Source organism: Python bivittatus, unplaced genomic scaffold (genome assembly GCF_059951505.1).
Source record: "Python bivittatus isolate LINGU-HERP-01145 unplaced genomic scaffold, Pbiv_v1 ctg000220_np1212, whole genome shotgun sequence".
NCBI classification, from domain to species: Eukaryota; Metazoa; Chordata; class Lepidosauria; order Squamata; family Pythonidae; genus Python; species Python bivittatus.
Window position 1 is genome coordinate 16,071,514 of NW_028277048.1, and position 24,313 is coordinate 16,095,826.

Below are 24,313 nucleotides of genomic sequence, written 5' to 3' on the forward strand. Positions count from 1 at the left end.
ATTCATGCTTTTTAATTACTTGTTTAATTATCCAAGTTTAACCATTCCTATAGAAAACCGACCAGGAGCTTATACTCCTGCAAAACCCTCTTTGCAGACAAGAGTTCCATTCTTAACTGAGACCGAATACAAAAATAGTTTGCAATCCTTGTTTGTCTACTAGTATCACCTCTTCAGTTTAGTGTCAAGACAGTCTCTGTATCTAAATGGATTAAGATCACCTCAATCCACTGATCCTTTGAGATGCAAAAGATTCCCAAGTTGGACAGTAGCTAATAATAACAATAAGTTGCCCTGGGATTCTTTTGCAATGTCACTCTTCCATGGAGTGTTATAAATGCACAGCCTGATCTTGTTTGGAGGTAGACATGCCTAAATTCCTTGGGATAGGATTGCAGCCCTTCTATTTAGTTCTTGAACAGTTATTGCATATTGTAAGCATAAGAACTGGTGTGGTAATTAAGAGGGGAGCATAATCTCCCCTCCCCAACTAATTGAATCTTGCTGCAGTCCTGGAGTTGCTAGCCACCCCTGAATAAGTTGTTATGGGCCATGCCTCTCCATCTTCAATAGGGAAATAATACAGATAATCTTCCATTATGGAAGGAGGAGTCAAATTCACTCTTGCAGGATTTCTGTTGTGTAAAGTCTACCAACTAGACGGGGGGGGGGGGGGATGGTGACCTCAACCCTGAATGTATGAGTTTACATCGTTATCAGATACAAAGATTCTAACAGTTACAAGAATATAAATGAGTATTTTTAAGGATTTGCAAATCGGAGACCCTTGGTCTATTACCTGTCCACTTTCTCTCTGTTCCCTGCTCTATATGGAATTTAATTATTCCAGCCACTAAGGTTACCAGGTTGGGGAAAAAGCTGGATTATGGAGCTAATTAATGTATGTGAAGCCCCTGGATGTTCTTAAGGCTCCAACCTTCTTAGCGATCCATAGTGCGTGAGCTGCATTGACTGGAGGGCGACTGACTTCTGGGTCCACCAGCACGGGTCTCTGCAGAAGGCCGCGCTGCTTACCGGTGAAACGTGAGTCCCAGCCAAACACCACTGGAACTCCATCGCACTTGACCTACTAAGCCACACCAATTCGTTTGCTCTCAAGTAAGCGGGGGAGAACCTTAACAGGAAGGGACTTACTCCGGAATAGGCGCTGCTCAAGCCGAGCGGTCCCTGCTGGATGTACTTGGATCTCGTCCCGCCAGCCTCCCAAATGGCAACCGAGCAGAGCACGGGAGAGAGGCGCGAGCGGCGCGGCTGTTGTCGCCGCTGCCTCCTCTCTGCGCAAAGAGAAGCCCGAAGCTGCTGCTCCGCGCGCTCGCCTACAATATTCCGCGCCCAGGCAGCGCTCGCTGCTCCGCCAGCCCGGCGCGTGGTTGCTATGGCTATGGCCATGGCCATCATTCCAGCAACAAGAGGCGCCACGTGACCCGCCCGGCGATGGCTGCTTGGCGGGGAGGGAGACCTTGAGGAGCGCAGCGGCGCCGGCACGCTTTCTCGGACGCGCCACAGGCCGCCTCGTCAGCCCCGTCCTCAGCCTTGGGGTCCTCGTTGCCTCGCTCTCCTGTCCCACCCCGTCCTCCACCCCTTTTTGCAACGTCGTCTTTGCACGCAGCAGCTGCAGCTTCGATGGATGGACCGTTCCTGCCACCTTCGGTTGTTCCGCTATGGTGGGTGCCAGCGTCGGCTGGGGGGCGCCGATTGCAAAATAGGGGTGCCTTTACAAAAAGGCTGGGGACAGGGTGGGGATGGGGCGCGAGCAGCAGAGGGAGGTGGGCTTTGCTTCGGCGCGCTTTCCGGCTTGGTTGGCCGGGTGGCTGTCCTTTTCATTTTGTTTTTTTTTAAGAGTGATCACCATCATCCTAATGTGGCGCATTGATCAGAGGCCATCTGCATATTCAGGCAGCCGCCACAGCAGCTGCAGCAGCCAGTCCCTTTGTGTGTTGTCAGCTGGCTTTGCAGCAGGGGTGTTGCCTAAAGGATGGTTTATGTGTTGAGGGAGGGAGGAGGGAATGGTCGCTTGTTTTAGTGGGGAAGGACTTTTAGGCGAGATAAGCACACAGACACACACAGACACAGACACACACAGACACCCCGGGGTGATTTAGGTAACGACCTGCCTATCTATGCATCTACCCGTCAAACCTCCTAGGTTTGGTGAGGACCAGCAGGCGGGTGCACCAAGGCTGCTTCTCTCTCTCCCTAGGCGACAGAGGGATGATTTTTTGCAGCGTTATTGGTCAAGCGAGCGTGAACTTAAGTGCCCACTTTTTCTCTCCTTGGAGGAGGGATGGGGGATATTCTTCACCCTCTGCCTCTGTGCATCATAGGTGGCTCTTGAAGGTGGTAGAGAAGTCCCAAGAAATGGGGGTTGGGATTTTGGTGGGTATCTCTGGGTATGTGGGAGATAAGGAAAATAGACATGACTAGGATCAGGGGGTTGGCAAAGAGATCTGACAGCTTTTTCCCTCCAGAGGGCCCTTTTTCCTCCAGCCATTGTTTCTCGTCCCAAGCCCCCTCCTTCTCTCTTTGTTACACACCTCTCCTTGGGGCTCCGAGGCTACGGGGCCTAGTCTTCCATGGCTCCTAGTGAGCAGCTCTGCTAAAACTGGCAGCCTTGTTAGGTTCTTGATGGTCTCTGAGCTTGGCTTTCATTTTATAGATGGTTCATTGCCGTGCTGGGTAATATTTTGGGACATTGAATGCAGTGAAGAAGTTAAAGAGTATGCAATGTGATGCCTGTAAAATGAAAGCCAAGCTCAGAGACCACCAACAGTTCAACCCTGACCTATATAGATTCTCCACTATTGCAACTGGCAGTTTTTCTCCCCAAATTGAAGGGGGAGGGGAGAGAAGATTTTTTAAATGAGCTTTCTTCCTCACAAGTAGCCCACCTCTCAAATGGCTGTACTCTAGAAAGCGGCTTTTTCTACCTCTTTACAACAATTGCAGTACTGTAGTATCTTCGCTCGCATCTTCACAGTGACAAATTCTGGGCCACACAAAAGCTTGCCTCCTCCTTCTTTCCAGGGACAATGAGGCCTGGAAGAGGCCTTTTTTTTATTATACAGGTGAGGTCCCTTGAAATGTAAAGGCCTGGTTTTGCCCAAGGTCACACTAGTTTTTATTTAAGGGTCCAGTGTTGAGCAGGGCTCCTGTAAACTTAATTATTATGAGAGTAGAGGTCAGCTCTAGCAGCAGTAAGCAAAGATGCCTGCTGAATTCTTCTGTTCTTCCTCGACAAAACAGATTGCATTTCCAAGCTGAGGACTTTCTCACTGACTGGGCTGCATTTGTCTAAAAGGCTGCCTGTAATGTGCTGCCACTCACAAAGGGCATTGAATTCTAGAGAGCAAGCACTTCACCCTCCTGTCCCTCCATCTTGATGATTTGAGGAAAGACTGTAGGCAGGAATTGGATTTGCAGTTGGGGTCGCATTTCTTGTGTACAGATGCATGCTGTTTGTAACTGAGTAGAAGCTGTAGATTTGGTCACTGTTGAATTCTCTTGGGGTGGAGTTGAGCTGGGAAGGTTAAGGGCTTTAGAAGCAGGGTTCGTTACATCAGATTCCTTGCCAGATGCAGGTGACTGTGTAGGCAGTCTCTTTATTTTTAAAGGATTACTCCCCTCCAAAGAACTGGTGGTTGTGTTTTTATTTGTGTGGGTTACTTCCACAAGTGGACACTGCGTTGTTCCAGGGACAGACAACTTTATACCCTTCAGATGTTTGACTGCAAATCCCACAAGCCCCTCCTACACATCCAGTGACCTGTGATGATGGGAACTGTAGTACAGGGCACCTGGATCTAGAGCTTTTAAGAAGAGCAGTATGATCTCTAGTGAAAGCCCTGTTTAGAGAGAACTCAGCTGGGAAACCACATCTTGTCACTCTCTCTATTGCCTGCCCCTGTACATGCTATCCAGTAGCAACAGTAAAGGAAAAGATCTTCCAGGACAAGGAAACAATGCAGTGGCTGTGCTCGCAGTACATGACAAGGTGAGGGATTCTGCAAATGAGAATTGGGACCCTGTTTAGCTCCAAAATGGAAGAAAAGCCAGATCCCTTTGAGTCAAAGGTCTAGTATATAAATGTTTGCTGTAGCATTTGTTGAGTAATTCATAAAATAGATTAAATTATGTCTTTTTCCATGTAAAAAGTTCTGTTTGCACAGAACTAACTCTTGATGTGGCCATTCCCTTGTGGCAAATAAAATGTTTTTTAATCAAAAAAGCTTTTCCTAAACCAGAAAAAATATATTTATATATAGTTACATTCAGGCTATCAACATGTATATGAACAGTGTATGAACAGGCAGGCTGTTAACATTTTTGTGGGGTAGATAATTTATTTGCAGTTGTGATGTGTTTAAAATCCTGTATATTCTTAAGAAGAAGTAAATCCCCCTGAAAGCAGAAGAGGCTTGCTTTTCAGCAAGTATGACCAGATCAGATGGGACATCCTCTTAAATATATCTTGTAAAAAGTGTTGTTAGAATTGACTGAAAGCTAAATATTGGAATTGTTGGCTTGTAGCTGGCTGTGTTTTGTTTATCTTACTTTAGCTACTTTGCCAAAAGTGCCTGAAGCATATTTCATTTGCATAGATTTTGATGTCCCATCCAGGCCAGGCCAGGTTTGTGGAACTTCATTACCACTGCATAAGAGCTGAAATGCATCTAATATTTTCCTGTGGCTGCATACTGCAATGACAAGTTGGGAACAATCAGCACCTACCATTCAGAGAAATTTTTCCACTTCACATTTCATTGGGGAACCCAGCAGTCTCTGGAACTACCTAAATGCCAGTTACATAAATATTAGATTGTGTTCCTTATCTTTTTTAGCTAATCATTAGATAGACAGAGATTTTTTTAAGTATATTAATTGAGGCAGTCAGAGATATGTATAAATATGCTGATTGGGAATGACAGAAACTACATTTTTGGATTCTGATGAGTATCTTACATTCCAAGGCAAGTTCTTAGAAATCCTACTTGAATTTTGTGTGTGTCTGTGTGTGTGGTACTACTGCTTGAAGTGGGAATCTCCTGTTGTGGAGGGCAGCTATTGGGTGATACCCAGCAATATGATGGCTGTACATTTCTGTATGTCTGTTTGACTCTTTTTCCTACTCCTTTGATCTTTGTAGCTTTGCAACTATGCTTAAAACTGTGATTTGTAAGGATATACTGTATGGATAAATATGGATGCAATCTTTCAAAAGTATAAAAGGTGGTTTACCTGTTTGAAATGGATGGATGAGTCAAAACTGATAGCTGAATCAGTGAATGATTAATTGGTATGTTTCTCTTTGTTGCAAATCGTGAAGCTGGGCTCACCTTATGGATCGGGGAATTCACAGGGCAAAATCGAAAAGGTCAAGATAGTAGCTATGGCTGCACAGTTGTAGCCCCATCTGTTTTATAAGTGTCATAAACATGGCACTTGTAAAAAGGGATTGGGGCTTGATTATGCTGTCACAGCCACCATCTTGACTTTTTTGACCCTCCCTCCCAGATATTCTTGCTATGAATGTATTACAGTTTTAAAAATATTGTTTTGACTCTGTGTGTTAAAATATTAAAAGCATTCTACAGTCAAACTCCATGTTGATGACACACAGTTGGAACGCATATATCTCTGTGTTCATCAGGGCTCAAACAATTGATTATACATTTATAATTGCCAGAATATTTTTGCAGAGTTTATAAGAATGTATGCACTGATCTGCCATGCTAAACTAACTGTATAGGGTGGGAGTATATTCTACCCCAAGGGGGATATTTGGGAAATCCCTAACTTTAGCAGCAACTGTAATAAACCATAACTATGCCAAATCATAACACAGGCATAGTGACATCATCATGTAAATGCCAGAGTTACGTACTTGTATCCTGATGTATGTAAGTTCTGGCATTTACCCAATGACAGTGTTCAGTACATTTCATCACTTGCCCTCTGCCCCCATAGATGTCCATATTTGCATGTATTGAGAAGGTGCCCTGCCACCAAAGTATTTACCAGGCTTTGCTTAAGCCATATTGATGAGAGTCATTTTAGGATGAATTCCAGTGAGAGACTGGGTTCATACATCATCTTAAGCTATGATTTGCTTAACTGTAGTCTACTGAATAAAGCACAATTGACTGTATTTGCTCAACCTGCTAAACTATAAATCATGGTTTACAAAGTATTGTGGCTGTGTTTAAGCAACACAATGACTGGTTTTGCCCAGTATTTACCTGGGTTATTGAATTATCCATTTTCTGGATTTACATAATATGCTGAGCCACAAAAAATGTATCAAAGTAAACACTAACCAGCTTAATATGTTGTGCAAAAAACAGCTCTTAAGTTTTTAACTGATTTGGTTACGTGTGCTGTGTGTACCCAACTGTTAAGACAAAACCAAACATAATTTAGTGTAATGTGCACAGTCAGGCTCTTATTTTGAGCTTTTATTTATCCTGGGCTGGTATTTCATTTAGCTGGCATCAGACTTATATATACCAGACTTCTCATCTGGTACCCTCCAGAATTTCTCGAGTTTCTGAATGCTAACACATCTGGAGGGTTCCAGATCAAGGAATACAGCTACAACCCTCTGTAACTTTCAAGATCAGTCCCATGATAGTTCTCATTGTGGCAACATCTTCTTGGTCCAAATCAGCAACCAACTGGGGTATTAATGCCCTGTTTCTGTTCATAGAACCCTTCAGCACTTTCCTGCTGCTGTTATGCACTAAGGCCATCTGCTGGTCAAACATCCGTGTGAAATCCATCTGTCACAGTATAATGGGACTCTCTGCCCCGAAGCATAAAAAGTAAAAAGGATGCTGAGACTGGAGGTGCTGTTGAAGAGTTTTGAATGGTGAAAAGGTGATCTTAGGAGAGAGCCCTCCCCTCTCTGCTCTAAAATTAATTTTCCTCATCCTGGATTGGGCTGGACTGCAGGATACTCATCTCTGAAACACAACTATCTCTGCGAGATGAAACAGTTCTTCTCAGCATTTAAGTAACACCTATGTGGAGGTGCCATTTCAGGTGGAGGCAACATAAGCAGTACCATTTAAGAAAAGTTCACTCTTGGATAATATATCACCAAAAATAGTTTACAAGCTCTTTATCCTTCATAATGCTTATGGCATAAGGTAAGCAGGGAACCACCAACTTCTGTGGGTTTTTCCCCCCCACCCCTTTTATTCTATTACCTTTTGGCCTAAATACTTGCCTAGTAATTAGGGTCCTTTAATTGTTTATGACCAGCTGTCCCCAACCTGGTGCACCACAGCTATACATATTGGCTTGCAACTCCTCATCCCCAGCTACCATGGCATGCTGATGGAGAGTTGACAGGCTTTATAATCAAATAAATATCACATGGGGTTTTGACAGCAGCCAAGACGCTCCTGAACATAGGCTGAGTGCAGTGTTTTCAAATTAAAATAAAAGGACCAAAAGGCATCCAGGGGGCTTTATTTGCAGAGGGATGCAATTTCACCACACAACTTGCTTTGTCATTGAGGGATCACTGTTTTCCCATCTTGCCTCTTGCAACCCAACTTTCATTTGACTTGGAGATTGTCACTGACCAAATCCAGTTTTTAAAATAAATTCTGAGAGGTTGACCTTTCCTGGGTAGTGATGTTGATGAGGCATCCAGGGAAGGGTTTTGAGGCTATTATGGCCAAGAGCAGATTCCCTGGAGGGACATAACATGGTGTGTTCTTTTAGAACACCCAGTTAAGGAATGAAGAGAAACCCTGGGAAGTATGTGAGCAAATGAAATTGTTTTTCTGAGTCTATACAGTACATGGCTTGATGCCCTGACTGCTTCTCACTATCAAGGTACCCAATGAAGGAGATGCGGTTACATTAATATACGCATGCAAGTCATGGAGGATTCCATAGGCTGAGCTCCATAGAAGTCATTTCTATGTAGAGCCTTTTTGTGCTGTGTTTTGCTTTCCATGCCATTGGCGGCCAAGCCTTCATAGCAGAAAGAGAATCTGTACAGAGGCATTCTGTTTGCATTATATGTTTCAGTTTCCAAATTAAAATCATAAGAGCAGCTATTGCTGGATCAGTTTGGCAGTTCCTTCTCATAAAAGCCAATTATGGCTGGCATACTGAGACAACACTGCCTCTGATGCTACATATAAAGTACACTTACAGTCACTATGATTGGTAGCCACTGATACCAGAAGTTAACTCTTCATGAATTTGTCTAATAACAAGTTTTTAAGCCACCCAGGTGGGTGGCTAAATTTTCCAGTGGATAGAACTTGAGATCCAGGTGTGATGCCCAAGACTACTTTTAATTCCCATTAGCCTCCTGCCTCACTCAACTTTAGTTTTTAATGGATTGGGCAGGAGGAGCATTCTGGAAATCAAGGTACCAGCCTCTTGTATCATTGTTACTTATAAGAATGCTCTGGGACCCATAGGCATTCTTAAAAAATTAAAATGATGGAAATCTGCTGCTGCCCAATGTTTCCTTTGGAAGGGGGCCCATGTGCTAAGGAAAACAAAGAGGGAGAAGGTATTCTACATCAGGATCACTGGGGAACATCCCAGGAGGCTGTGGGGGGTGGGGGGTAGCAAGGAACAAACTCGAGTTTGCTGCCTGAAAAATAGGTGCCTTGTGACTGGTTGTACCCACTATAGTAACTATTTCTGGAACAACCAAGCCCTTGATGGGAGCGATGCTATGTGAGTGCCCACAAGATGGTCTTAACATTCCAAATACACCTGTTGGCCCAGAAGGGTTGGGAATCTATTTACCCTCTGAAGGACTTTAACTCTCTCGAATTTCTCCTGTTTTGAATCGTTAGGTGACCTTGGCTTTTAATTTCATGTGGGAGGGAGCAAAGTGTTCCCATCCATACTTTGCACAATTGCATGTTTGATAAATCTTACCAATATCCCTCCTTCCCATTTTTAAGTCCTTAAAAAGAATACATTTGGAATCCTTCTCATAGAGGAGTTGGCTGATTGTTTTTCCAGACCTGCAGTCCCAATTTTGAAGTCTGGCAACTAAAACCGTATACAATATAGTACAGGTAGTCTGCAGTTTAAGAATGAGTTCCATTCCCAAGGTCTGTCCTTAAGTCAAATTTGTATGTAACCGGAACAGTATTATTATATAATATGGTATAAGTAGTCTTGTGTAATTAACTTGAACCATTGTATATTTAACTTGAATCATTGTGTATTTAACTCAAATTTTGCTACAACAGGCTCTGTTCTTAACTATGGGTCGTCTGTAACCCAGGGGTTCCTAACCCGGGGACTACCTGTATTACTGTTTTCGCCTTTTTGTTTTCAGTTGCTTTCCTAATGAAAACAAGGATTTTGCCCTGTTCACAGTGAACACACACTCATTTGAACTTTTGATCCAGTTATCTACCTTGACTCTAAGATTGTTTTGGGCCAGTCAGTGCTAGCTCTCGTCCCATCAGCATCTGTCTATGTGCAGTTAGAAAGTCTGTTATTCTAGGAAGCATTGCTTTACCCTTGCATTGTAAATCGCACTACACTGAATCCCATGTGCCATTCCCCAATTTAGAGAGATTGTGTGGCGCTCCTTGCTGTTTCTTTATAATGTAACAACCCTATAATATTCCAAATAATTTGGCATCATGAACAAATTTGGCCAGTTCTACTTAGCTCCCAAGTTAAAAAAGCACCAGATTTCCTGTGGTATGTTCCTTCATAAAATGTCCACTTACTGCAAAGAGGAGTCATGGGTACATGAGAGTCAACATATGTTAGGATTAGATCACACATTTGATTTTAGTTTTGCATGGTGTGAACTCAGCCGCTATGATCTATAAATCATGGTTTATGGCTTACAGCAATGAGTAAACCTAACTATGGCTTATTCAAGAAAGCATAATTATATTCCATTCTGTGATTGGATTGCTGTATAGCCCTAAGTCATCATGACTAGTATGAATTCCAACACGTTCACCTTGAGTCAGCCATGACCTCGTGGCTTAGTCTGGCTTCATCCAAACGTGTGACAAACCTTGCCTGGGGTTGCACAGAATGAAAACGTGGAAGGGGGGGCCAAGAGTACTTGGCACCCATCCGAGGTACTTGTTGTAATGCTAGCTGTCATTAGCTCCATGGCCTCCTGGAGAAGCCTGACGAGAAATACTGTAGTAGAATAAACCCGAACTGAAAGCGCTTGGGTTTTGAATGAGTCTTTATTCCTCCACAGATCCATCCATCCCGAGGGGGCAGTGAAACCATCTATTTATTATGCCCGATTCAAAGGCAGCAAGCTGCAACGCTAGGGCCGCCTTTACCAGGCAGGAGGCTCCACTGAACTCCATAGCATTTACTGGGTTATATCGAAACAGGGAAGGGGGGGTTGTTTGTTTGTTTATACGGCAACGCCGTAGTTTCTTCGCTTGCGCTCAGGGAAAGTTCCAATTAAGAGAATATCCGTAGCTCAGGTTGAACCGTGGAGTCCTTGGTGCTCTCTGAGCTTGGATGTTTGGGTAATGAACCGCCTGCAAGCAAGTCCAGAGAGCACCAAAGCCTCCCCAGGCCTGCAAACAAGCATCTCTGGGCGGAGGGCTGCGCCCAGGCTCGAAAACCGGTGCTCCTCCGCGCCAGCTATAAATACACGCACGCCCTCTCCTCCCCCCGCGCCGCCTCCTCGCACAGCCTCGGCTCTAACCCGCCTCCTCTCCTCTCCTCTTCCTTTTGCAGTTTCTGATTCGCAGCTTAGCTGAACTCCCACATCCGGCCGGTCTTCGCTCTCAGCCTCTCTCATGGGCTCCCCAGGTACGGTACTGCGGTGGCGTCGCGCTCCGTCGAAAGGTGACGTGCGGTGTGTGTGTGGGGGGGTGCCTTTCCTCTCCGGAGCGGGGAGCGCTCGCCCCGCCCGCCGCTGCTCCTTGGAGGCTTTGCGCTCCCGGCGCGAGCGTTCGTGCCACATCCCGGGGCGTTTACGTCTCGAGGCTGGAGAAGGAAGCAGATCCCTTTCTGGCGCTGCCAGGGATCGTCGCTCATCTGCCGGAGGCCTTGAACCAGGCTCCCGCCCAGCCGCTCATTCTAGGTAGGAATCTGAGGCGACGACGGCAAGGTTGCCTGCCGGCGTCCCTCCAGAGGAAGTCTCCTTTGTGGCGTTGCGTCTGCTCCTTCCCTTTAGAGGGGACACCTGGCGTTTCCACACACCCTAGGACCCCTGGCACAGCTGGCCCTGGCAGTGTGATTGCCTTCCATTCCCAGTTGGACAAGGATCGGGATGGGTGGGGTGTCTTAATTGCCTAACTCTTACCAATGTATTTCGGGAACAAAACATTTCTGTTTGTATCTGAAAAGCCCTCTGGTTGCTTCTTAATGCCATTTGTATGATGGGCTTTTGATAACTTAAACTATTATTGGAATGGACATTTGTCTTGAAAGTTACCAAGGTACAGAAAATGCTGGGGAAGGGGAGAGCAGCCTGTATAACTAGTAATTAACATAAATGTGCACTAAAATATTATGTTAAATTTAAAAGCACCCCTTGCCCCAAGACTGCAGGGACTCCAGGTGAATTAGTGCCATCATGCACAAAATATGCTTGCTGCAAATCGTAACCTTTGAGATTGACGTTCTCCATACATTCAGTTTCGTTGTAGTTCCCCCAAAGGTGTAATAAAGCTTCACAGGCGTAGCTGCCTGGCCAGGGCATAGCTCGTTGTCATGCTAGGAAAAGAAAAAAGAGCCGTGTTAAAGCTGATCAGTGATCTGCCCAGGCTGGTACTATATTTTGTTTCCCCGGTGGCCAGCCAGATGTTTCTGGGGAAATGTAGGAGCAGGACAGAACACCTTCCTGTCTGCATTCCATAGCAATGGCTATTCAGAGAAAGAAGCTTGTGGAATTGGGCTACTGCCCGACCATCAAGGCTCAGAGCCATCAATGGGCTGAATTTTCATGAATTTGTTTAGGCAAGGGCTTGCAAACTCAGAGGGTTGGGCTTGCTTAGCACTTGGATGGGGGACTAACAGGAAATCCCAGAGCCATATGCTGTGTATATATATAGTGGAGGTGAATTCCAACGGTACCTATGTGCCATAAAAAAGAATATTTTTTCTACTTGGTACCTCAGCTGTTTAAGTCATTTGTAGGTAACAGTACATATGCTTGAAAAGTAAATGCTTGGTGTGAAGGATCAGTTTAAAAAATGGACTCCCTTATCAAAAGCTTAGAAAACATTGTATAAAGCTCGCTGAACTCTTTGGGACTTGCCTCCGAAAAGCTAACACTTGGGATTTTACTAAGCACACTGGTTATGTTGCATCTATCTCTTTCACTCAGCCCAATTAGGCTTCCATCTACTAATCTCCCCAGGCTCCTCTCTTAGACTATACCTCCCCAAAGGCTTTTAATTCTTTTTTTTTTTTTTCCCTTTACTCATCATGGGCTGCTAGTGGGCTCTGATTACTTGCACTGTGCTGCTTAAGATGCCCAAAGGTCTCTTGCAGATACTGGCTTAGGAGCAGAACTTTGGAATACACGGTCTGGCTGTAAATTTATTTTGAATAAGCCTGTTCTCTGTTGCAGATCCTATATGTATGATCTCAGGTGCTCCTTGTTTCAGAATTTTGCATAATGTTTATGCAAATCATCATTTGAAAATAATTTTTTACCCTTGAAAGATAGTGGGAGATAAAATCTTATTTTCTGTCTTGTAGCTGAGGTTTTAAACTTAAAACATTAATAGATTTCCCACTGATTGCCTACAAGTGTGGGAATTTCTGGCAGTCTGGGCAAAATGCAAGAGTTTGTGCTTAGCCCACCATCTTGTAAGAGGCCATAGCTCAATAGTAGCATCCATGCTTTGCATACTAAATAAATAAATAAATCACAGGTTTGGATTTTGGCAGTCCCACTAAAAAAAGAAAAATCTAAATGCATGGAGACTTCTGTCTAAGTCATTGAAAAGCTCTTTTTGTCAGTGGCCACTGAATTAGGCAAACTAGGTCTGACCAAGTATAAATCAGATTTCTGTGTCAATTATTAATTATCCTCTGTCTTCATATATGCAGAGGTGTGTGTAAGTGATGGAACAGGAAAGATATCCATATTATGCAAGAGTAGATTGGTCTGTCAATTAAACCAATCCAAATTTTCACAACTAGATTCTCAGTCTTGTAGGAAAATTGTCCTCCAGATGTTGCTGAACTACAGTTTCTAACAAACTCAGTCTACAGAGCCAATAACAAGGGACACTGGGAATGGTAGTTTACCAATATCCAGACACACACGCGTTTCGCAGCCGTGCAGTAAATCCGTGCTTGAGAATTTTACTGCTTGGGCCAAAGAAGATGAGCTGGCATTCACACAATTAGCAATTGTGTGAATATAGCTTTTTCCTCCCTCCAGTGCAAAAAGCAGGTCTGATAATTCTGATTCCATTCACATACGCACACTCCACTGATTTATTTTTATAAAACCATTCTTGCAGTTGGTAATTGGCCATTTGTTAGTCTGCTTAGGAATTCAGAGAGAACTGAAACAAATAGATTCTTCTTTTTTGTCCTATTCCACCCACCTTAATAATAAAATGTAACCATAATCAACCTTGGCCAATCCAGGATCCTCCAAATAAGTAGGATAACAGCTCCACTATTTTTAACGAGGAGGGAAAAGATGAAAGACCTAGACCAACTAATCCAGAATGTATAGGTTGGGGATCAATCACCTGCCTGGTCAGAGTTATTTTTCTTCTGTCTCTCAGATTTGTGGTTTCTTCAAGTGTTTTAGGATTTGGGGTGTTTGACAGAGGGCTGCATGAATACATGATTATGTAGGATGGATGTACTGCATCTAAACAAGGAGTAGGAATTCTAAATGCTTGAGCATTTGCTAATGGGGTTGAAATGCTCAACAAAAGCAAATATTTTTTCCAAAAATAATAAAACCATCCAAGTCCCTGACCCTTCTGAGCCAGTAGAGGTAAAGTAAACCAACATGGGTGTCTGTCTGGGTACACGCATCTGTACCTCTGCCAGGAGCCCCTTCTGTAGCTTTGATTATCTTTCTCTCTCTCTTTTCAGTATCATTTGTTTTATCCAGGATGGCTGCTTGTGGAGGCACCACTAAAAATAGGCTCACGGTAAATAAGCACGTCTGGGACTTCCTGACCAAGGAAAGTCCTGCCAAACTAGTCAAGTTGAAGGAGGAGAATAAAGTCAGCGTCTTGATTGATGGTGAGACTTCCGAGATCTACGTGCTGCAGATTACCATGCCTGCCCATGGACCAAGCAATGGCCTCTACCTGGCCCGTAAGGCTCTCAAGGCACTGCTCAAGGAAACAGAGAAGGAATTGAAGAAGGCTCAGCGCCAGAGTGAGCTAATGGGCTGCATGGCCTTGATGGAGAAGAGCCAGGAACATGGGGCTGTGGAGCTCCATCGTCGAGGGACTGCCTTGATATCCCGAGGACAGCAGACCTCCGGGCCAAGAGTAGTCAGTGGCAGTGGAGGGATGGCCAGCTGCTCAAGGGGAGGGGAGGAAGAACAGGACAGCCAATGCCCCATCTGTTTGGGGGAGATCCAGAACATTAAGACTTTGGAGAAATGCAAGCACTCCTTCTGTGAGGACTGCATCACCCGGGCCTTGCAGGTCAAGAAAGCCTGCCCAATGTGTGGCCGCTTCTATGGGCAGCTGGTAGGGAACCAGCCGGAGAATGGACGCATGCTGGTCTCCAAGGACTCGAGTCTCCTGCTTCCTGGTTATGAGAAGTATGGCACCATCATAATCCAGTATGTCTTCCCACCTGGCATACAAGGAGTAAGTTAGGTTCCTATTTTCCTCTCTCTGTTGTTTGGAAATGGTCTTCACAGGGTCACCTTCCTTGTTCTGGAAGCTTACAGCTGTGCTGGGACTACATCTCCCAGAACCCTCAGCTCCCATGTAGGACTAACTAGGCCAAAGTCAGAAACGGACATCCTTTCTCACTGTCGAGGACTATCTTCCCTCTTAAGGAATTTGTTTGAGGACACATTGGAATTAAAGTAAGCAATAGGTGGGGCTAGAGCAAAAAACAGTTAGGACTTGCCCTCTTTTTCTCTCTTTCTGACACGCTCTTCTCTTTTTTCCAAGCAGCAGGCTGCAAGGAATGGAGAGAAACCTCTGACTTGAGGGGTGAATTAATTTTTTTCCTGAAAGGCTTTCAGATGAGAACAAAGGCTGCATGATAACAGTTTTCCAACACATGAAGGGAGATCACAGGCCAGAGGGTGTGGATTTATTCTCCAGAACACCCGAGAGTAAGATAAGAACCAATGGGTAGAAGTTTTGTAGTGAAAGATCCAAACTTGATATAAGAAGGAATTTCTTGACTGCTAGAGCTATTAAGCAGTTGAACAGCCTAGCTCCCGGAGTCATGGATGCTCCATCACTGGCGATTTTCAAAGGTGGGAGAGCCATTTAACTGGTTTGGTCTGAGGACTTTTGCCCTGGGCAGAGGGTTGAACTAGAAGGCCTCCAAGCTCCCTTTCAACCCTAGGGTTTTGTGATTATTGCCCTGCCTCCCTGCCATCCTGTTGAGAGGAAACAGGTTAAGTGGGATGGTGTTTTGCTCTGAGTATATACGTAACGGGGTAGTCAATTGGCCATGCTGGCTGAGAGTTTTAAGAATTGTAGTCTCAAGACTTTCCACAGGCAGCAGGTTGAGTAAGGCTACATTAAAGCATGACAGGATTCAAGAGCAGGCCTTTAAGCCATCCTTCCACGTCTTCCTGAAGACTCTAAATCCGTATGCATCAACTGTGGAGGATGATGTAACAGATAAAGGTAAAATCAATTCATGACCATGTTTTCTTGGCAACAGTATATGGAAGTGGTTTACCTTTCTTCTGCAGTGCTTTTTCAATTTCTTAATCTAGCCTAAGTGGTGCGATTTCCTGGTGTTTTCCCATCTGAGAATGAATCAGGTCTGATTTTGTTTAGTTTTTTGAGATTAGCCAAGGATGGTGGGATTTCCTGGTGGTTTCTCATCTGAGAATCAGGTCTGATCTTGTTTAGTTTTTTGAGATTAGCCAAGGAAGATTTGGTGCATCTACCTTGCTGACAGACCTAGGTGAAGTCACATAAAAGAACGCATGAAGGTTTATGAGGAACCATAACATGATAATTGGCAGAAAAACCTTTGTTCCAGGTCTGTGTCACATGCGTAACCTGCCGATTCCTTTAAAAATGGCAATGTTTAATGTGACATGGGTTAAGTTACCAAACAGATGGCAGTTATTAATACTGATGTTTCCTTAATGTAATCTTAATTTTTTAAAATGTAGAATTTTTTAGTCCTGGCTTTGCTGACTTTTTGGACCCTTGACCAGAAAAAAGGGTGCACATCTGAGGGTGGAGGAAGCATTCGTTGTGGGGAAAAATATTTATGAGGTTAGGTGTGGCTTGTTTGTGAGTGGTTTGCTCTTCTTGAAGGGGAGCAGGATCAGCAGACAGTAAATGGAGAAAACGGTGTATTTATCAGGAAATAAAAGATGCCATTTTACCAGCTATTTTTATAGCTGCTAAGATGTTCGCCTTGTGCTTTTAGAGTTCTCTGTAAGTAGAAGGAGACAAATGGAAAACCAGAGGCCAGAAATTTATGGTTGGCAGGCCGGGGAGACTCTCCTATGTGCAAATAAAAAAGATGTGTGAAAGGTTTTTATGAAAGAGCTGGTGGGGTGTAGTGATGTCTGTGTCAGATTAGGACTGAAAAGCTCAGGCTGAGCACTCCCTGGGTGATTCTGGGACAATCACATCCTCCTCACAAAGCAGGTAGTTGTGAGAACAAAATGGCCGGGTGGGAGAAGGGGAAAGGCACAGCAGGCATGCCACCTTCAGCTCTGGGGAGAAGAGGTGTGATACCCAGGTAAGAAATAAATCTGCCATGAGCTAAAGATGCTCAGTGGCCTACATTCCATGTTCCCAACTGCTTTTCAGAATTCCTGGAATTGCAGAAGGATTTGTTAAGTAGTGAGGTAGCTTGCTGTTCAAGACTGAAGCTCCTTGAGCCTGCAAAATTAGTTGTGAGGTTCCCTGAAATCTGCACTTTCCTCTCTTAGGCCTTCCTCCATTTTAAAAACGCTGTGCAAATGGCCTAGATTCAAGCAATCAACTCGCAGAAGAAATACCTCTACTTGAACCCTCATACTCTTGCTGCGGTCCCTCAAACGTCATGGAATGCTGCTGGAGGATAAGGAAACCTTTGGAATCAATAATTTAGTAAAAGAAGGGTAGTATCTATATGTAGAATATATGCTACCCCAAAAACGTAACATTTAAGAATATGCAGGAGCATTAGTTGAAACATGCCAAGTTTATTTATTGCCTTGAACTGAACTATGAAAATGATAATAACACAAGGCACAATTCATCCAATGGACTTTCTTTTCCTTACGGAGGTCATTGGAAACGTTACCTAGAATAAGCCCTCTGTCTTACTCCTAATAGGTAAGCACAGGGTTGCATGAAAATTCTGAAACTGGACTCGGTTGCACTTATGAGGAAACCAGAGGAAAACATCCAAGTAAGAAAAAGTCAAGTCTCCTTCAAATGGGACCCAGTTCTTGGAGACTTGATGGACATGGCCATCTTGGTAGCAGTATAGATACAGCTTGCCATCTCCTTCTGGATGTTTTTCAACTTCCCAGTCTAGTCAGTAGCCCTACCAGTAGCCGATCCTGCCATTTTTTAAGATAGCCAAGGGGTCATCCAGATGTGATAAAACTTCTAAAACCCAAATTATTATTTGAAGATTACCCAGCGTGCTTAGACCCACTGCTCTTGAATGAGAGTATTTTTCCACTCTCTTGATAAAGTGACCGCAAGGCAGACAAAAGAAAATAATCTATCAGGATAATACCTTTTGGGAAAGAACAGCAGATGAAAACGCACTGGGAAAATTTCAGAGAAGTCCTGTAATAATGGCCCCCCTCAGTATTTTTGTTCTGTTTGCCTTCTGTAGATTGGTGAAGCTGTAGATTTTACAGTTTGATGAGGACAGAGAAAGGATGCAAAAGGGAAGGGGCAGTGAGCAGGAGGGCCATGCTTTCCCAGGGAAAGAGAAGAGGTGGTTGATATAGTAACATAAGAGAATAAAATGTTCAGTGACCATCTCCAACCACTCATCTTTGAAAAGTTTGACACTGTATTATAGCTGCAGCTATGGAAGGATGATCATCTACAGTAAAATCTCTGGGAGAATTTTGATCTAAATTGGGAAGATTTTGGATTGCCAGTTGGCTAACAAGAGCAACATTAAAACATTTTTTGATTCTTTCCCCATAGCTAAATTACATGGCTGAAATGTGTAAGGCCTAGGATCATGGATGAGGAAAGACTGGTTCTCAGAACAAGCTCCTGGACTCTTTTTATTTATTTATTTATTTTTTCACTAGAGTCTGGCTGGTGGACCTTGGGAATTGAGTAAAAACAAAAGCAGATCCAACAAATCTGAAATCTATCCATCTGGTGTATTGGCTTTTAATGGCATTTTAGCGTGTAAAATCTACCATTGTTTGTTATTAGAAGATCCATATACATTGATATACCATAATAATTAAAAAGGGGGGGTTTAAAGAGAAATCTTTTTAACAGTAATTATCTATTTCAGTTTCTTTTAATTTAAGATCAGAAAAGTTTTTTCCATTTATTACCTGAAACAAAAGAGCTGGTTTGATAGTCTTTAGCAGTCTTATCCAACCTTTGCATTTCTACATGTGCTGAATTACATTTCCTAGGCTCTCTGTCAAGTATCTGGGGACACTGGGATTTGTAGTCCAAAATGCCAGGTTAGGTAAGAATGAAGGAAAACTGCATATTCATTAAAATTAGTACTTTTGTAAATTGAAGAGCCATACATAATTATATTTGGATTCCATTTTTCCTAAAAGGCAAGAACTGTCCCTATTTCACTCTCTTACCAAAGCTGTGAAAGTGAGTAATAGCTGGTGTCTCTGTTCCTACTGTTCCCCTTTTTGTAGACTCAAATGCCCCTAGTGCAACCTTCTCCAATTTGGTGCCCCCATTGACTCTGGGAGTACAATGGGAGTTTTGGTCCAATATATCTTGTGGGCAGTAGTATGGGGAACAATGCCAGTGGAAACAAGGACTGTAGTCAGCCAGCTACAACTATAACAAGTGACTCAGGGTTAGGACAGGAGATTTCACCTGCGCTTCCCAGCCTATATGTTAGCTCCTCCATTTCTTGTTTATGGTTAGGGTTTTTCTCAGAATTCATCCTTCTCTTGCAGGTGGAGCATCCCAATCCTGGTGTCCGCTACCCAGGCACCACCCGTGTGGCTTACCTACCTGACTGCCCTGAGGGCAACAAAGTGCTGGCGCTCTTCCGCAAGGCCTTTGATCAACGGCTCACCTTCACTATCGGTACCTCAATGACCACAGGGCGAGCCAACGTCATCACCTGGAATGACATCCATCACAAAACCAACTGCACCGGGGGACCCCAACTGTAAGGATACTGCCATGTAATGTGGCTGTGGTTGTGAAGGGGAGGGAATAAAATAAAGGTGCAGGGTTTGGAGTAAGGGGTTGCCAAGGGTAGGTGGCGGCCTTTACTATAAAGGCTGTTTGGAAGTCAGCCCAAACAATAGCATTAAAAGCTACAAGGTCCCGAGGCAATAGAGAGCAACAATACTATTTGGTCTCAGTAGGTTACAAATTGAAAACAGTTTAGTGACATCTTTGGACACCCAAGAGGTACTTCATAGAATAGACTTTTACTCTAAGACTGAGTCAGAAACAATGAATTTCTAGCATGCCATCACTTTGATATTTAAGACACCTTCTAATCCATATAACGGCTGTGAAACTTGATGTTTCCAGAACTGTCCCACTTGAGGCTGGTGTGAATATGAATTTATTTATTTATTTATTTATTTATTTAATAAATAGAGAGAGAGAGAGAGATTGCATGTTAGACTGAATTCTTACCTCTGATATGCTGGCTCTCTAAATAATAGGCTGTTTTGCCCTCTCCAGGAGCTTTTCAGGTATACAGCTCCAATGTCATGTATTCTTGAAGTGCTACAGTCAGGAATTTTTTTTAACTTGCCATGTGTATCTATGTACTTTCATTCACGCTTTTGCTTCAAGTTGATCAGTGTGGCATATAAATTTGTTACCTGTGTATTTATCTTTGCAGCAACCTTCTGAGATAGATTAGGCTGAGAGAAATTACGAATTGGCCACATTGACCCAGTGACCCAGGTAGTCATCGACTTACGACCATTTGTTTAACAACCATTCAAAGTTATGACAGCACTGAAAAAAGTGACTTATGACCGGTCCTTGCACTTCTGACTGTCGCAGCATCCCTGCGGTCATGTGATCAAAACTTGGGTGCTTGGCAACCAGCATGTATTTACAATGGTTGCAGCATCCCAGGGTCATGTTATCGCCATTTACAACCTTCCCAGGGGGTTTTGACAAGCAAAGTCTAAGGGGGAAGCCAGATTCACTTAATGACTGCATGATTCACTTAACGATCATGGTAATTCACTTAACAACCATGGCAAAAAAGGTCGTAAAATTGGGCATGACTCACTTAATGACTGCATCACTTAGCAATGGAGGTTCTTGTCCCAATTGTGGTCATAAGTCGAGGACCACCTGTATGTGAGTGAAAGAAAACGTGAATCTGTTCCTAACCCAAACCTGTTATACTAGTTTGTGTTTTGGTTTTTTGTTTTGTTTTGCATTGGATTCTTTTCAATATATACTGTGTGCCTGAAGCTGAAGAAAGCTTTGATTAGCCAACATTGTATAACGAGCTTTTGCATGAACTGAGCCTGCTTTTTTTGCTTAGACCATATTATTGAAGCACCAACTAGGCTTTTTCTCCCTCAACCTGCAGAGGTATCTGACTGTAGGCATCTCTATATCTTGGAGAATAATTTCCATATCAGCTTATCTGATGAGGAACCTGTATGCAGCGTAGCAGGATCTAGAGCATGGCTGTTAAGAATACTAGGAATTGGTCCATACATCTCAATGTTGCAAAGATTGGGAAACATTGATCTAGAACATGTTCTAGGACAACCTGTGATGGAATGGAATTATGAAGGCCAGGCTCAGGGAGATAAACATTTTCTTAGCTCGCCAGAACGGCGTGGGAGGAACAAGAGGATGAGACTGGCACCTCCCTGAGGAATTCACACTGTTGTGGCTGGCTGACTTGGGAGCTGGGGTTTCAGTTTGGGAAGATTGATTTCAGGCCTAGCCCAAGGAACTCCAAGAGACAATGCCAATTCAGTCCAGCTATGTTTATTAGCTACAACCTCTAGCAAGAATCTTCCCAGACTAAAACCCCAGCTCCCAAAGTCATCCAGCCACAACAGTGTGAATTCCTCAGGGAGGTGCCAGTCTCATCCTCTTGTTCCTCCCACGCCGTTCTGGCGAGCTAAGAAAATGATTATCTACCTGAGCCTGGCCTTCATAATTCCATTCCATCACACAACCTTCCCTACAGTAGGGTTACATCTTCTAGAATAGGAGCCAGCCAGCCTACACAGAGGTCATCATTCCAAGGAAAATTGTTCTGGGATGTGCACTTGCTTCACACCAATCAGGTTTCTTGTGCCTCTTGGGTTAATGGGAACCGAGGTCATAGCCTAGAGCAGATCCCGAGTTCTCCACCCATTTGTGGGCAGTGAGAGTCAGCAGAGCCTGGTTAAATGAGTTTAATATAGGGAAGTTGCCCACTGAATTTTTCCTGAAGCTTTCAGAGAATCCCAAGTTAAGCCACTATTGGGTAACTTAAACTGCCGGAGTTTAGATCAAGGAAGGTAAGCTCACAAACTTTTGTCTTCATTTCCCCCAGGTTTGGCTATCCAGATCCTACATATCTTGCTCGGGTGCAAGAGGAGCTACGGGCCAAGGGTATCACCAATGACTGATCTGGTTCTCTGTCGCCACGTGCCCAGGAATGGTTTCTTGTTACTGCCGAACTCCGCTACTCTGGAGGGAGCTCCATCATCTGTCGGAGCCAACTATCTCCATTACGTGATCTTAATCCAGAGTACAAAGCTTAAGCTTTTGGGCTGAAATTGACATTTCATATGTAATTGGTTGCTTGAGGAACTGGGGAACAAAGACATGAGATATAAGCGAGTGAGTGTAACAGAGAGATGATGGAATTTAGGACTCATTCAAAATGGTTGTATTAAGAGGATCATCATTCTAAATTATTCACTTTTGAAAACAAAAACAAAAATAGCCTCTCCCTGCATTGAATAGCAAACATATCACAGATACCTCTACTGAGCCTGTCTTTTCAATGTGCTAGTTTACTTCGTGCAGAGGAGAATTTTTTCTCTTTTACCTGAGTGATAAATATATACATGTACCACCAGGATTTAAAATCTGAAGCTACAAAATCAGATTTCAACCACCTCACCTAATATTACAATATCTTGGCTCTTGGGGTTAAAAATAGATGTGATCAAGTGGTAGTTCCATGGGGTGATTTCATTTTTTTTCTTTTTTAATATGAAACAGGATGTGCTGATTAGGGGAGCCAAGCCTTTCTTCCTCCCCAATTTACCTCCCCACATTCTACTCTTTCAGACGGTTTTCTCTCAACCAAAGTTACTTCTGCTAGAGCTAAGCTGTGGATTGTGAGGGCATTTGGAATTCCTCACTCCAGTACTCCTTTGGTATTAAAATTTAGCTGTCTCTATGAGCGCTTCTATGATGTTTGTCCTTAATAGACTAGGTCTGAGTGAGTGACAGACTGCCCATGTGCTGAAAAGCCAAGCATGTAGAAAAGATGAGTGGGAAATAGAGAAAGGGATTCTCCTGATATATCTCTGGCAGAGGTCAGATCTAGGCTCAAAACTCCAGCTGTGAGACCCTTTTGCTTCTGTTGGACCCCATTGGTGCTCTTGTTTCATGCTTTAAGCAGGAGGGAGGGAGGGTGGGTTTATATTCTGCTCTTGATGCCCAAATGTGGTTGAAATCCAGTGGGCCCTTTTATTCCAGTTCCTTCCTAACCTCAGGCTCCCTTGATCCTTTTTCCAAAGTGCTAACCACTTTGAGAATGGGACTGTTAGAAATGGAATAAAATTTACCAAACAACACCTGGAGAATGGCATCATTGGTAGGGGAGGGGGTTAAAAGAGGCAGTTGCAGCAGCACAATGGAAGCCCCACCCCTTTGCCTGTGCGTGTGACAACATGTGTACAAAAGGGGTGGGGCTTCAGTTGCACTGCAGCAGCTGCCATTCTGCCTCTTGTGACCACCTCCCCCCGATCCCACTGATCATTGAAGCCCAGAGTGTACAGTGTCTAGGATTAACTTCAAGTGAATGAGAAATAGGACCATAAATAAGATGTTTATGTGATTTGGGATGGGATAAGAGTGACTGAAGAGCATGGGTACTGAAGCCTGAAGCAGGGCTTGGACTTTGTACACAGTTCCTTACTTGGTGTTCAGATGTGCACCTATCCCCAACCTTTGCTAGTGACTTCAGGGGCCCAGGCATTTCTGCCTTGCTCCTGTGCTGTTTTTTGTCAGGATTTGTTATCAAGGCCAACTTGGTTGAACTTTCTTGAAATGTTGGACATATCGGCTAAAGTAAACAAGAAGCTTCTTGATTCTGGACACGCAGACCACAACCGAAGCATCCTCTTTGGAGAGGATGATCTGCCACCCCATGGACCATCCCTTGTACTCATAAGCTTCTCTGCTGGCATATCAACTCTCCTGTAATTATTCCAGCCAAGTTTCACTTGGGACAACTTGTGTCACTGGGGACTTAGCCAGGCCTTCTCTTAAATCTTGGGCGGGCCTGTATGCTCCTGACTCTGATGCCTACCTGTTGTTGAGTGTTTTGGGGAGGGGGAGGGAGGGAAATATCTCTTGGCTAACTGTAAGTGTATCTCCTCTGGCAGAGATGACTTCTAATACTCAGTTTGTCTCGTATTGGTGAGAGCTTCCCTCGAACACATAGTTTGGACAACGGGGCTTTCTTTGCTGTTTTAAAAAAGAGTAACTGAACATGTGCTGCTTGTTTTCATCTTTGTGGAAAGCGTTTTATGGTTTACATATTTTCACCTATTCATTCAAAGGGGTTTACGGTTTGAAATAATGGAACATGAACTGAAGGGCACAATAGATGAGGAGGGAGGGAAGGGGAGAGAAAAGGAATTTGGAGCCCCAGTTGTTAAAACTATTAGACAACTGTCAGAACCACCATCAGAGGGTGTCCTGGGAGTGGAGAAACTAAATGGCATTTTTCTCTTGTGAAACCAGCCAGCAAAGCGGTT

At 43.8% G+C, this 24,313-nt stretch overlaps 1 protein-coding gene across 2 annotated transcripts; it reads left to right on the top strand.

The window, feature by feature from the left end:
• Positions 1-1,562: 1,562 nt before the first annotated feature.
• DTX3 (deltex E3 ubiquitin ligase 3) lies at positions 1,563-24,162 on the top strand. 2 transcript variants are annotated; one of them, XM_088137971.1, is made up of 6 exons: positions 1,563-1,685; positions 10,738-10,812; positions 14,077-14,810; positions 19,280-19,497; positions 20,191-20,255; positions 21,868-24,162. In XM_088137971.1, exons 2-5 carry the CDS (start codon positions 10,800-10,802, stop codon positions 20,204-20,206), a joined length of 981 nt encoding a protein of 326 aa, XP_087994097.1. In that variant the 5' UTR covers positions 1,563-1,685; positions 10,738-10,799; the 3' UTR covers positions 20,207-20,255; positions 21,868-24,162. The 2 variants fall into 2 exon arrangements, with proteins under 2 accessions (XP_087994097.1, XP_007422115.1); XM_007422053.4 differs by lacking the exon at positions 20,191-20,255 and having other exon boundaries at positions 21,868-24,155.
• The last annotated feature ends 151 nt before the right edge of the window (positions 24,163-24,313 follow it).

Excerpts from the sequence above, each read along its gene's own strand:
- DTX3 (XM_007422053.4), top strand. Across the intron at positions 14,811-19,279 it reads TCCCACCTGGCATACAAGGA|GTGGAGCATCCCAATCCTGG; the intron begins GTAAGTTAGGTT and ends CTTCTCTTGCAG. Across the intron at positions 19,498-21,867 it reads TGCACCGGGGGACCCCAACT|GTTTGGCTATCCAGATCCTA; the intron begins GTAAGGATACTG and ends CATTTCCCCCAG.